Here is a 14,947-nt window from a genome sequence, read left to right on the forward strand (position 1 = left end):
TTACTTGTGCCTTGTTTAGTGTCTGCAATCTGGAAATAAAGTACTACTACAACCCTTACTTTTATTGTTCAGAGCTAGCAGTATGTGCCATCATCTATCCTAATCCTGTAAATGTTATACTGTAAGAAAGCTTCCTACAGAACACTAAGTCAGGCTTCGCTAAGCATTTTTAGAGAATGCCTTGCATTAGAGCTAGGACACCACAATTGAGGGAGGATTTTAATCAAGCAATTCATGATTTGTTAGGTTTTGCCAGAATCTTTTTAAATCCCTTGTCCAAAACCTTGAAAGTCTTCCAAATGAAAATGCTGGCACTCTTTATCCAGCAATGGCTGCCTGGGAATATTTCCCATTCCAGCTAAAGTTTGCCAGCAAAAACAATACAATCACATTTCACTTGGTGCTGGCAGACTAAAGCTGGAACTGAAATAGAAAAGGAATAAAAAAATAGGATCCACCTATATAATCATACAAAATATAACAGACTTGAAATATCATTATCTTACCAGTAACTCATCAGTAGGTACTTCTGCTAGGCAGTATTTTTTAAACTTGGTATTAATAACATCCATTTTTAACTTTACTAGTCAATAATTTTTTATGCACTTGTTAATGACATTGCACCTTTTTTGTGGGTTGGTTTTCTTTTTTGGTGAGTATTTCTGGGGGGTTTTCTTTTGCAAATGAAGTGTCAAAACCAACTAATATTTGCAGAGAAAGCTTAGAGCATGTTTCAGATTTTAAAGCTGATAGATTATCTTTTGTTTATCATGCTGATGGTGCTGTTTGTTCATCATCCTCTCTTCATGCTGGATACATTCCTCACAGTAAGTCCTGCAATGATGCTCAAGCAGCAAGTCATTTGAGACTTGTCACCTTAGGTGAGAAATTAATCCAGTTTAATTTGCTTTATGTAGGCAGTTTGACTTGTATTTCTCCTTTACTGTTATGAAATGCTTAAGACTGATACAACAAAAAAATGCAGTCTTACCCTTCTGATGACATTCATTCTGTGCTCTGTGATACTGTGCCTGTTTGTTTATTTCTTACAGACAAAGATAATTCAGTTTTATCTTGCTATGGAGAATTTGGAACATGTGTAGGACTATATGTGCAGAACTACCACTGTTGTTTCTTGAATTTGTCTTTGTCCCAGTATGCTAATATCATCTATACAGCACACTAAGAATTTGTTTTACTTACATGATTGATGTGGTTACTCTTCCTCTTCTCTCGTACTAGAAAGAGGGAGAAAGATAGTGAACTGAAGGGTTTCTTAAATACAATCCCAATTTACTTTCAACAAAACCATTCTATTAACTGAGTCTTCTGAAGTACATGAGGATTAGAAGTTTCAAATTTGACTTCAGGTGTCTGGAAAAGCAGTTTGAGGAAAAAAAACATCCCTAAGTTTTATCAAGCTAGTTAACTACATGCTACCTCCAGCTATCTACATGTACATTTAAGAACTACTTCTACCCATCCCACTAAGGGATAAATATCTCAGGTTTGAAGAGATGCTCTACATCATGAAAAACTGGATGATTTCAGGTAGTTCAAATAGACACTGTTCAACATCCAACAGCAAACACTTAGCAATCAGAAGTAAAAACATCACACACTGAATCTGCCAAAGAGACACAAGGAGGAAGTAAAGTGCCCAGCATTATACACATGTCTTCTCACTCCTATCAGACAGCAAAGGGTAAAAACCTATTTCGTTCTACAGAAGATGCTGGCACAAGGTATGCCTATTCATCATATAAACGCAACCATGTTATCTGGTAATTGTAAGCTGTGTCAGCTTTTCAAAAAGACTTCAAGGTGTAACTTCCAGCTGTAACAGTAGACGTAAACCAGTGCTGTTAAAGGAGAGCTGAAAGTTGCACACATGCAGAAAGCTATACAAATGTGACCACCTGGACAGGTGACTGCTCTGAAGTTTTGAACTCAGATAATTACCGCTTGTTTGCAGGACATGTTCTCTCACATACTTAGGAAAATTAACTATTGGAACAGAGTATCCAAAATTCTTCTTTTTGCATAAATGAAAACTCATAATCCTGGTAACACCTCAGTGAGAGGGAACTTACCTATATTAATTCTACTACTATGGAAGGATTAACTAGAGAAGATTCAGTGAAATCTGAAAATAAATTCTTCTGCCTGACCTGTTCATAAACATAACCTGTAAAAATCAATTCACCCGATACAAGCTTCAGAGAACAGTTTAATAGATATCGTCTCACCTAGCCGACCATTTTTCTACATGAACACAAGTGCATACATTCCAATGCACTACATTTGAAGAACACCAAATCATGTTTAAAATCAATACTACCCCCAAGAAGGATGTTCATGTAGCATGAATGTTTTTTGCAGCAAGGCTGAAAGGCTGCACTGTAAAGCTGCACTATGATGTTCAACAACTATGTCAACTTGGTAATTGCAACTTAAACACTGCTCATCTATGAGGTGCTTGAAATGTGCAGGTCAGATTCTCTGCCTGCTTGAAGATGGACCTTAGAGGCCTCAAGGAAAGAGGCCTAAAGTTTCTTTGATATGACCTCTTCTGGAGAATCATGCTAGTGCTTATTTCCACTGCTCACAGATTTTCTGAGCATTGTCAACTTGACACCACTGACAGTTTTACTACTTGCCCTAAGACTGAAGAGCAGGACTGCAACTGACAGACCTGTCAAAATGATTCTGCTTTTCTGGGGCAAAGCTATGCCACGGTGGAAGATGCTCTGCAGCATTCCACCACACGCCCAATCTCAAATGCAGCATTGTCTTAGAAAAACAGCTTAGAAAAACCTTCTTCAAGAACCAACTGTAAAAGTACCAGAAGCATTTTAAATCATAAACTCCTTTTCAACTGCAACTTCAACATTTATTGTTGTCACAATTCTTTTTTATTTGTGCAATAGGGAAATGCCTCCACTTTTTAACAGCACTTTGGAATGTGCAAGCTACAGTGACTGTTCAACATTTACTTTTATCAAGTAAACAAGGGAACTGCAAAGAAACTGAAAATTCCAACACATCCATGTAATTAAAACCAAGATTCAAGAATAATTATGCTAACTGGAACTGTTCAAATGGTTTAAAACAACACAGCCAAAAGCAACTGATAGAGACTGATGGCTTAGCCTTATTATTCCTTACAGAAAACTGTCCTTTGATTTACATATATATATATATTTAATTTAAAGCTTGAAGCTTGAATTACACTGCTGAAGAAAGCCTTGCTCCTTCAGACTGCTAGGATCCAGACTCTGAAATTTCCTGATATTTAACTGTTCAGAAGAACAAGTGATTGTGAGTGTTGAGTAAAGCAGCCTACAAACATATTGCTGTGTAAACACACAAATTATTAATCCCTATGCCTTGAAAGAACTGAAGTTAATGTAAGTGTTGGAGCTGTGTAATTACAATAAACAGTTATTTTTCCAGGTTTTCTCCTGCCTGTTTTTAAATTGGAAAAAGCTTACCATCTGTTTGAGACTTGCTCAGGAAAATTGTGCTTGCTCTGGGATGATCAGATGGATTAGATTCCAAGGCTAAATCTGAAACAGAAAGGACAAAAGAACAGAGAGACATTTAACAGAAGCTGATTACAGCAACGTTTCCCACCCAACCTTAAAATACTCAAGCAGAGTGATGGAGACAAGATCAGAATGGACTGTCTCTCTAAACAGAAACCTTACTTTTGTCATGATAAATAAAAATCTGACATTTCGCCCTCTGAATAAAAGACCCTGTGGACTTAGTCCTACTGCCATGAAGCTGTGAAGCAGCCCATGGTTTCCATCATAACAAAATCTGCAAAGAAAGACTGCAGAAAACAACATACACCTTCAAAAGTCATTATGCACCCCTCTGTGTTAGTGTGATTGAGTGTGGAGCCTGAGCTCAGTAGAGGGCAGAAAGCGGGAACTTTATCAAGAGCATAATTTCAGGGGGAGGGAAAAAGAAGACACTGCTGACCTTTCACTCTGTGCTTTAAGTACCCAACATGGACGGAAACAATCTGTGGTCTTATAAAAGAACCTAATAAGTAACTTTTACAGCACTGATAAATATCAAAACACGGATCTTGCACTATTCTGTTCTTCTGGAATTTCATGTTAAACCCTGTACAGCTAATATATCACTCTGAAGAACAAAATGATTGCTTTAATCCTTTGCCACAATGAACCAGTGATGACATTAGATGAGGATGTTACTCCCTTAGATTGAGATGGGAATGATCACTAAAGTTTATTGATGAAACTGTAAACATCATGATGAAATTTTGAGCTGCATTTTGACAGAAGAAACAGCTGTTCTGAGGAAGTCATGCTATAGACACACTGACTTATGTGAACACAACAACAGAATAATTGAGTACTGTGATACTGTGCATCCTGGAAAAGGCAAATTCACATCCATTTATGCTGAACTACATGATCTTAAGGTCCTTCCCAACCCTAACCATTCTATGATTTGTCATTCTCATCTTCCTGAGTGCTACTTATGTTATGCTGACCATAAAAGCATGCAAGCTCACAGACTTGCATGTATGCCACTGCTGTTGCCAAGCCCCCAAAAATCATCTCAGAATCACCATCAATTTCTAATAATTAAAAAAAATAAAGAGGTTTTTATGCACTCAACCCACAGAAGCAGTTAAATAGCAGCCACAGCATGCACAAGCTCTTGGTGCTGGAAGTCTTAATCCTGTGAGTTTTGTGGTACTGCACCTAACACACAGCATAGCCACAGCCCTTATGCATCAGCAGGCAAACGTAAATGCAAAAGTACGTGTGTCCCCAAGACTGCTCATTCCAGATTCCACCAGAGCAAAACACTGGTATCCAGACCTCTATGTTTTCCAAGTACTTACAACCTCACTGATCTCAGTGCAGCAGTACTGAAAGAAGAAACCCCAACAAACTTTGGCACAGACCAGGCAATCCCTAATAATGGCAAATATTAATCAACTTTCTAGATTTGAGAAAGGAGTGATTCAGAAACTGAAGTATCTTGCTCGTCTACCAAATAACTTCAGTACCAGCAGCAGGCAGAACAAGACTGCAATATGCAGATTTCAAATACAGATGATTATTAGCATATTTATATGCAAACAGAGCAAACAAGTCAGGCTTTATTTATTTATGGTTCAGCAGCTACTCTGAGAATAACTGGATGTTACGTTAGAAATGACCTCAGGTGGTCTCCAGTTCAATCTCTGGCTAAAAACAGGATCAGCTATGAAGTAGAACTAGGCTGCTCAAGGCTTTACACAGTTGAGTTTTGTAAGCCTCCAATGAGGGTCCACACAGCCCAGATCACCTTTCCCACCAATGGGTACTAATGTCTACAGAGCTATGGGACTCACTATGGAATGACAAGGAAGAGCAAGTAGCATTGTATGAGACTTGTGTGATATTCAGGGGAAGGCAGCAAGGAAGATTAGGAAGGAAGAGGCACAGGAGAACAGAGGGAAAAGGACTACTGAATTCAGTAACTCTTAACACAGGACTTCGTGTTTCTCCAAGATACTGGGCATCCCCCACTACAAAACCCCACAAGAAGTGATCAAGACCAACTGCACGTTTCTTATCCCAGAATAATGTGGCATTAGCAGAAGCAGTACATCTGCTTTTGTCTTGCAAGAGACTGAAGAAAGATGCATTTAGCAGAGCACCTCCCTGTAGCTTTCACCTGCTAAGCAGCCAGAGAATTTTAACCATCCTTTCTGCCCTCTTCTCACTGGACAATGCTCTATTCCAAGTGGTGGAGAAATTAGTTGTATGATTTACTCTTCGTAAACTGCCCATGGAATACCAAAATGCAACAGCAATACAGCTGATGAAGGAAGCATGAAACAAGAGGCAGATAAGAACATGAGAAGAGGCAAAATGTGATGGGAAACTCGGCAAAAGAAAACCCAGAGGAAGAGATAAATCTGTCTGCAAACAATCTGACTCACAACCAAGCGTAAGTCCTAATACTTCACTGTTGTAGCACTTACAATCCAAACCCAAGATATCTAGCCCTGAAAATAATAGTAAGTCTTGATTAGGAGCTACGTCAGAAGATATATGACAGAAAGCTCAAGCTACACATAAAGTCAGCAGAGAACGAAAGCAGCATGGTATGCCCCAGGATGAACAGAAGTAATGGGAATTAAAACATGAAGAATCAGGAATGAGAGAAGCAACAGGATGATACAAAAAGAAAAAAAAACAAAACAAAACAAAACATTTTCTTTCCAGAGCCTATCCACTCAATAGAAGTCAAAACACATTTTCTATCAGAGACTCAGTGATAAAGAGGCGAGAAAGGAAGATTCCCACCAGAAATTAAGTCTATGGGAGCAGCACATAATGTTGCTGTGCTACAATGGCCCTCCTGCTTGCTCTGAGAGGTGTGTATTAACACCAGCTTTCCCCCTTATTTCCCTGCATCTCTCAGTGCCCTGGTACTACCAAGCTTGTGCGAACAACCCTGTCTCCAGCCGGAGCACAGAGAAGCCTGACGTTACTTCCCTCTCTCACCACTCTGATTCTCAAGAATGCCTTGCAGCTTGCTTGCCCTTCAGACAATCTCAGCTACCTCTGCTGCTGCTGTACCCTCCATGCCTGATGAGAGCACACAGTTCCCCAAGGGGCAGATCATATTACTTTGAAAAGCAAACCTCTGCCCCCAGCTCAAGATCTTATGTCCTTTCCTCAACATAAGATCTGCATAAAGACTTTACTTATACACATCTATGCAACGTCAGACATGTGTGGGTTTTAGGGATTTACAATGTTAGCTACTTATCTACTGTTTCACACACCTCCAAGGGTGATTTCTAACTATTAAGAACACATTTTACACACTGCATCGTGCTACACGTATTGTCTCATTAATAAAGCTGACAGTCAAAGACGTCACTGATATTAAATAGCAGCCCTTTGACGATTTCACTACTTTAGAACATTAAAATACAGCACTTCTTTAATAAGTTTAGCTCCATCCTCTGCTCTACCAGGCAGCAGTAACATTTTGATACAGCATATATTTAAAGCATTAAATCATAATATCATCTCTTCCTGTAAACAGAGTTCCCTTGCTCAGTGGGATGCTAGCGTTCATTAACGTCTGAGCTTCCCTCATATTTCATCACCTTACAGTGTGAAAGATGTGAGTTACTTAAAACTCCCAATAAAGGTAAAAAAAATAATGAAATAAATGAGACTAACAAATTTGCCAACGTATTTCAGAAAGTCTGTTATTCCTAACAATACCTTCTTATAAAATTATTTGTCCTTTAAATTGCTATTCTATTTCTATCCCCAAAAACATTCCCAAAAGTTACAATTCTGGTTTCTGAATTCAACCCGTGCTTACTCCTCACCAGCCACCTCGAACTCACCACGGAGCCCACCACACAGAGGTTGTTTTCCATTTGCCTTCTCCTGTTATGTCCTCAGCTACACACAGGTTAGTCTGTTCTTTAAATGTTCCACTGGTGACTCCTTCCCCAAATCTGGACAGAATGAAAGCACTCTGATCTCCCTATTATTCATCTTCAACAAAACACATCTCTTTTCCGGAATGGGATGGACTCAAAAAGATACAAAACTTGCTCTGTTTTCATAACTAATACAAGCAAATCCGAATACATAAAGGACTTGGATCTGTTGCATAACAAAGTGCTTTCAAACACAACCGGTTCTCAGAAAGGAACTCCATTTTAAAGGAAAACCCTGGTGAAAACAATCTCAACCAACACTTGCATGTGCACAGGTCCCTTAAAAACACTCCTTCCTAACTCCCTGGAGGAAATCAAGTCTATTTAAAAAGAAAACAACAAAAACCAACCCGCACAGTTGGCCATTGTTCACAGAAAGGCAGAACTGTTGAGCCTGGAAGAGACCTCTTGAGACCAACTAAGTCCGACCCCCTGCTCCAGCAGGGTCTGTCCAGAACTGTGTCAGTCAGGTTTTGGACATCTCCACAGACAGAGACTTCACAAACTCCCTGGAAAACCTGTGCCAGTGTTTGACTCCCCTCATTGTTAATTCATTACTTTTAAAGATCCTGACTTCACACAATAAACAAAGAATCTGACAGTTGTTCTTTATGGCACTACTATGATAACAGCAGTACCATTATCAATACCCAGCATGTATCTATGTGCACTGCGATGTTTTAGAAGGCTGCAGAACCTACTTCAGTGTACAACAAGCTTTCTTAATTAAGAAGAACTTATTTGTCCTTTTACACCACATTCCTTAGCTGGAGTGGTTCAACAAGAAGCTGACACAATAAGCATTTCAAATTCGTTATTAAAATCAGAAAAAAAAAATAGAAAACAAAAGTGCAGACCATCTAAAAATGCTGTGAGCTAGCCAGGGTTTCAGTTATCTACTGAGTTATGTGGCTTAAAAAAGTCAATAGAGGATCCTGCATTTCCTAAAGCAGAGGAGGATCCACACCATCATCAGCCTCCACAGCAAATCCCTCAGTTCACAGCCCCTGCTGGGGAAACATGATGGAGAAATCTGTTCCAACATGCACAATACCTAGTTTCCCTGGGTCTGAAGGAAGTTGAGTAGGCTTCCATGTGTTTCACGATGTACCCACCACAGTTATAATCACTTCTACACATTTTAGCCAGGCAGAACAGCAGGACATCAGGAGTGCCCCAAATTCCACAGTGCAAGGAGAACCAGTTAAAAGGGAGGAAAACTAGATGCTCCTGGGATTTTATCTTGGGACTAGAAGGGAAACAGTAGCTCAACAAGGTAGATCTTAGAAGTTACTGATATTTTGCTAGAGATGTGTTTCTGTACTGCATTTAATGTAGGCCCATTCAAAAAGACAAGGAGAAAGAACTGGTTACATGCTGCCCGCTTTTTATTCCCCATACGGACCTTAACACATAACACAACTCACCCCCATCAGGAGCTAAAAGTAGAACACCACTGCTCTAATTTTTTAATTGATATGCCAAACCAAAGATTTCTAACTGTACACATGAAAGATCAAACAAGCTTTATAATCCTAGATTCATGTTGATAATTGCAAGTTATCCCCGTAACAACTCCTCACACACTCTTTGTACCTAGTGTCTGCAGGTAACCAGAACAAGATGCACTGTACTGTGTGCTAAGTGTCATATGCCACCTGATGGGACTGGCACCTGTTTTTTCTCCCCTTCCGATTGCTCCTGTTAATGCAAACTTCAAATGAAGTTTGGGCTTTTAGGAAAGTAACAGTGCCATCAAGTTTTGTTCCCAATTAGGCACAAGCTCAGTCACTCTTCACAGTGGCTTTGTGGAATCCCAGCTTACCTGCAGCTTGTTCTATAAAAGAAAAACAACTATCTGCAGAACAAAACATGTCCAACAGTTTTGCAGAAAAGCTTTTTTTGGTCTTTGAAAGAAGCTGGCATTCAGCAGTTTATTATCTGAGTCTGGCTGACACATCTGATATCAAGCCAGCGTTACTTTTCTCACTGGAATAAACCCCAACAACCCTGTTCGATTACTCCAATGACTTGAGATCCATGCAGAACTTCACACGGAAGCAAAGCTGTGCTATACACACACAGCTCATCAAACACTGCAGAACATTACCTGCTTGACAGTGGGATTTTTGCATAAGCTGTTGAGGTAAACCTGATATTTGCATGACCTGCAAGTATGATCTTCAATTTTATCCATCTGGCTTTACTACACATTTAAACAAATAGCACCAAGCTTTTAAAGCTAGCTGTATCCTTGTCTGTCCCTTCAAGTCGAAACATCCAGAGTTTTCTTCTGAAAACACTATTTTCTGGTGAGTGATATAAAAGTGCACATTCAAACTTCAACTGTAATGAAGAAAAAACAAACAGATTTAGAAATTTCAACATGAGCTTGTTGACAAGGATCTACAGATTCAGTGTATGGATTCTTCAGGTTAAGTAGAATTTTCCTCCTGCCTCCCAGAGTCTTCTTCCTATATAAGTGGAAGAAATGTTGTCAGAAACCTCACTTTAATGTGTGATGTGAATTTGGGAGGAGCAGGTTTTTGTATTTTGCTGCCTCGTGCAAGAGTTCATTCCCCTGTTAGTCAGCTTTTCAGTATGACCTCACCACACTGATCATACTTGAGAGAACACATACTCCGAGCCACAGAACTGCTGCTGCTTTACAGATACCCTGACTGGTTGGAGGGAAAAGAGAAAGTGTCCTAAAGAAAGCCTGACAAAGGAAGGATCCCAGAGGTTAATTACACGGAAACAGTTTAATAAAAAAACCTCAGGATGGAAATTAATTCAGTTTCCTTAGCTCCAAAGGTTTCATCAAAACCCTCATGTTCAACACTGCTTAATAACTGCAGTACACAGGCAACTTGAAGCTTGCCCCTTTCAGCATGGCACAGCCTCTAGAGAGGGGGCTGGAAAAAGAAGAGAAGGTGCAAAAAGCTTCTTGAAGTTATTCTAGGCACTAGTCTGAGCCTGTTCAGGTAAACCTCACTTATTTCAGTCTCTGCTAACCTTCCTCTTAAAGCCTCCTTCCGCTTGTTTTTCCATCTAACCCCTGTCTGATGACCACATCCCACTCAGCACCTCTCCTGATCCCATTTGCCATTCCCTCTCATTCCTGATTCTTTTCCCTTGTTCTCCACCCCCCTGCCCACCCTCTAGTTCTCCCACGTGAAGGTATAAATTCATTATGTCGCACCAGTTCAGTAGGCCAACAATCTTCCCCTTGGTTCATGTGAATCAGGCAAAGTTGTGAACCCAGTAAACAACAGTGGTGGAGGGAGATGTTTTCAAGTACAAGTGAGAAAAGTCTGCCAAGCAAGGCTGTGTTCTAGTTTCATCCACGGATCAAAGCATTTATGAAAAGTTAAATCTATGTTTAAACATAGGGATAGATAAGAAAGTGTCAGCCAAGAGAACCTCTCCCCCAAACAACTAGGAACAGAATATCACAGGAAAAAAAACCCAAGGCCAAATAAAGATTAGCAGACACACATTTCAGGGGGAAACACCAAAACAACAAAAAAGAATCCACACCAGCAACCAGCACACCTCGAACAGCACATGTTAAGATCAAAGAGTTGCCATTTCTAAAACTAGACAAGAAAGCCTTTTGTCCAGTTCAAACTGCTATCAACTGCTGCTTGCCCACTGGAAGAAGGAACAGTTACTGCACAGCTGAAGAGTCAACCATCAGCTTCAGGTTCATTTCAGCTTTTAACATTAGCACTATCCATGAATCTACATGGGGAAAAACTATAATTTTCAAAGTTATATTTATTCCCATTTACATAATACAACTTGGCTTAGCACATTGTACCACAAATACAGGCTTATTTCTCATGCTGGAAAAGCGTGTATTGAACAGGTTATGGCTCAGGATCTTGAGAACCATAAACTGCAAATTCTTCCTTTAAGTTCTGTCTTAGCAGTGGATCTGGCAATCCCTTCCCATTTGAAGTAACTTGTATTGAAACATTACACTTTCATAATGTGTTTTATCTCCATTCCACTTACCACTCCTTTTTCAACATACATAAATACCACTTCATAACCTCCCCATTTTAAGATAGTGAGATTTTTCTTGTTTAATTCTGATCTGGTACAGACAATATAAGCGGTGCTGACTGGAAAGCAGTGCCTCTTAAGTAGTGTGGTGGAGAAGCTACAGCATAATCCTCATTTAAGAGCATAGACCTGCAAGGACTACGTTCCGCTTGCTAAGAAAAAGCACGACAAAACATTACAAAACAAAAAGTCCAAGGCTCAGTTGCTAACTTCTGCATTCCTGACTCAACCAAAACACTCAATTTTAGCAAAACAAGTGCAAGAGCATTAAGACTAACTTAAGAACAACAAACAAAGATAAAAATTTAAGGAATGAAGCATCTCCATCACATTTGGATGCTAGCTTTCTGATATATTTAGCTGTGTTCTTAGAAACTCCCAGAACTGAGCAAGAAGCATTGAACAAAAATAGCCAAGATGATTTTGACTTCTTTTCCCTGTAGCTTTCTCTCTTTCCCCCCTGCCAAAGCACTCAAGAAAAGGCCAGTCAGTAGGTTCCCAGCCTTACATTATGGACAAGACCGGCATCTTAGCTAACCTATGATATTACACACTAGTAAGTTACAGAAGTAATAGTTATCCCTCAAATGAAATTGCTGGACTACTTAACACTAACGCAGGCAGCTTGCACAGTTTGGGTATGCTGACAGCTTTTACATCCCAGAGTTAAGAGGGATAAGTTTAGCTATCTGATGTATGCAAGCACTGCATTTACAGCTTTATTATTTTCATAGAAGGTCTTAAATTAAACAGATAGCAGTATCACCTAAAAACTCCCCACAATGTCTGTTTCATAACATTCGATTTAAGGCTTTGCAAATTATGCTTTTTACGTTTTGAAGTTAACTGCTTCCATCCTACTGAAGTAGAGCTTTGTAACATTCAAAAATGAACACAAGAAGTTTTACTCCTAATATTGACCATATGGAATTGGATTTTCATAAAGATATCAAGCTTGGATACTTTCTGCAGCCCTAAACAGTCATATAAATTGGAAAACTGTAGACAAATAGCATCAATCATCTGTAGCAGATATCCTTCTGAGCCATGCAACAGTGAACCACATACCACTGTAAAAGTGATCTTTAACATCATCTAAAACACGCAGTACTTATGCAGTTCTAATTTTAGGATTACCTCCTGCCCCAAGACTACAGTTTCCATAGCCACAAAAGTAAAACCTGTGACAGACAGCTACTATCTTACTCTTGGACTATGCACCATTATTCACATCTGCAAATTCAAAGTACGAAATACTTCCCTACTTCAAGGCCAGTTCTGAAATCTAGATGAACTCACAGTTAAGCCTGGTTACTCAGCGCTACTGACGTGACCACCTACGAAAGATTCAAACAAATACAACCCTTATTCCTGAGCAGATGTATTTAGCTTGGGCATTTTTGCTTGAGTTACCAGAATTTCCAGAGCTCAGCTCCTCCTCCCTTAACAAGCATGGGAGAGCTGAGAGATTTCTGTAACATCTCACAAAAATACAGTTTTATTTCTCCTAGACGGCAAATACTATTTCTCCTACTGCTGTACTGCACAGCTGTTTCAAAGCAGATCCAAGGAGCTGAGTGTTCCGTCTCGTTTCTGTAACAGCTGCACCATATGGTGCTGTGCAGAACCTTGCAAGTTTAATAACTCTAGGGTTCCTCATTCTTTGGCAGCCAGTTTCTCCCTGATAAGAAAAATCTTTTTCCTAAGCTCAAGATGAGCATGGAGGGCCCATGAATTCTTACTGTGTATCTTGTACATTAAAGATGTCAGGCTACCTTTTTTCAACTGAATACATTTCATATAGGTGTGGTTATAATTATGAAAATGACTAGCAAGAAGCTTGTTAATTAAACTGAGTTTTGAATATCGTTAAGTTATTACACTGTGCTGTGTGTTTATGGTATCATGCGCATACAGACAGACCGGAGCACCACCAACCTGTTACATGCTGTCCCTGTAACTATCACTGCAGCACAACCCTGCCAGCTCTTCAGAGGCATGTCTCTAAATGAGATGCGTTACAGACCAAGTCCCTGTAACACCACTGCTCCAGGCAGAACTGGAACGAATCTGAACACGGACTTTCCCATGAGCTCAAGGAAAACAAACTGGGAACACCGAGAGCTTCACGACAAGGAATGTCGGTGTAATGAGTCCACAGCTATAACTGAGCACCCTGCATAGCTAGATTACAAATTACCCACGTCCAGCCACAATGATGTCATATGAACACAATCTCTGTAATTCTTAATTCCCTTACTCCCCACACACCCTCTTCCTTCCTCCCGTTCAATAGAGGCTGGAAATGCAGCAGCTTTTGCTAACTGCTGAGCGTTACGACTGAGTCACGGCTGCATAGTTAAGGAGTAACAAGCAGCCAGACTTTCACCTCAGACGGGAGCACGAGGGGCTCTGCCATGGCTCTTTCGGGTTCCCCGCGGCCCGGCTGCGACCAGCGGGGCAGCCAGGGACTCCGGCAGTGCAGCACCGGGCGGGGGGAACCGGCCGCTCCTCCGCCGTTACCCGTTCAGCGCCCGCACTTCGGGCAGAGGTCCCGGACGCGGGGCCGGTTTACACGGTTGGCGGCACTCGGCGGCACCCGCAGGAAACCCCGGCACTGTCAGCGCGGTGACAGCCGCGGGGAACTTTGCTTGGGGCGCGGCGCGGGCCGGCCGGCGGCAGGGACGCTCCTCCCGGGGGGGTTCACAGGACTGCACGTTCCCCCCCGCCACCGGGACAAAGGGGGCGCGCCCCAGGCCGGGAACTGCCGCGCCCCGGGGGCACCACGGGGACAGCCGCCGGCGGGGCAGGGATGCAGTGCCCGGCGCTGCCCGCCCGCCCGCCGGGCCCCACCGCTCACCATCCGGGAACTCCCGGTCGCTGATGTGCTGGAGGTGGGGGCCTCCGCCGCCGGGATCCGAGTCGCCGGACTCGGCCTCCGCCGATCCCGAGCCGCCGCCTCCCGCCGCCGCCGCCGCCTGGTACACGTCCGCCCAGCGCTCGGGCCCAGGCGCTGCCCCGCCGCCGCGGGCCCGGCTGAGCTTGGGGCTGGCGTCCGGGGATACGCAGCAGGTGACGGTGTTGCCCATGGAGCTCGGAGCTCCCCCGCCGGGCCCCGGCTGCGCGGCTCCCGGGCTGTGGCGGGGGAGGGGGAGCCGAGGCGCCGGGAGGGCGGGGGTTGGGAGGGCCGAGGGCGGGGCGGGCTCAGGTCCGCATCACCGCCCCGGCGGCCGCGCGAGCCCCCGCCGCCTCCTGCGCGCGGCGACCGACGGACCTCGCGCCACCGGCCACCTTCCCCCGGGCGGGGGGGGGGGGGGGAAGCCGGGGGGGGGGGGAGCAGGGAGGAGACCTGGGGTGAGGCCCGGCCCA

The 14,947-nt window shown here is 42.4% G+C and overlaps 1 protein-coding gene across 1 annotated transcript in view; it reads right to left on the reverse strand.

Annotated features, from left to right (window-relative positions):
- Positions 1-14,742, reverse strand: part of CCNYL1 (cyclin Y like 1) — a 30,542-nt gene extending 15,800 nt beyond the window's left edge. Inside the window, exons 1-3 of the mRNA XM_034065109.1 lie at positions 14,439-14,742; positions 3,495-3,569; positions 1,204-1,238 (exon numbers count right to left, since the gene is read on the reverse strand). Of these exons, the coding sequence (XP_033921000.1) occupies positions 1,204-1,238; positions 3,495-3,569; positions 14,439-14,667 (339 nt within the window). The 5' untranslated portion in view covers positions 14,668-14,742. The remainder of the gene's footprint in view (positions 1-1,203; positions 1,239-3,494; positions 3,570-14,438) is intronic.
- Positions 14,743-14,947: the final 205 nt, after the last annotated feature.

Source organism: Melopsittacus undulatus, chromosome 8 (assembly GCF_012275295.1).
Source record: "Melopsittacus undulatus isolate bMelUnd1 chromosome 8, bMelUnd1.mat.Z, whole genome shotgun sequence".
Taxonomy (NCBI): domain Eukaryota; kingdom Metazoa; phylum Chordata; class Aves; order Psittaciformes; family Psittaculidae; genus Melopsittacus; species Melopsittacus undulatus.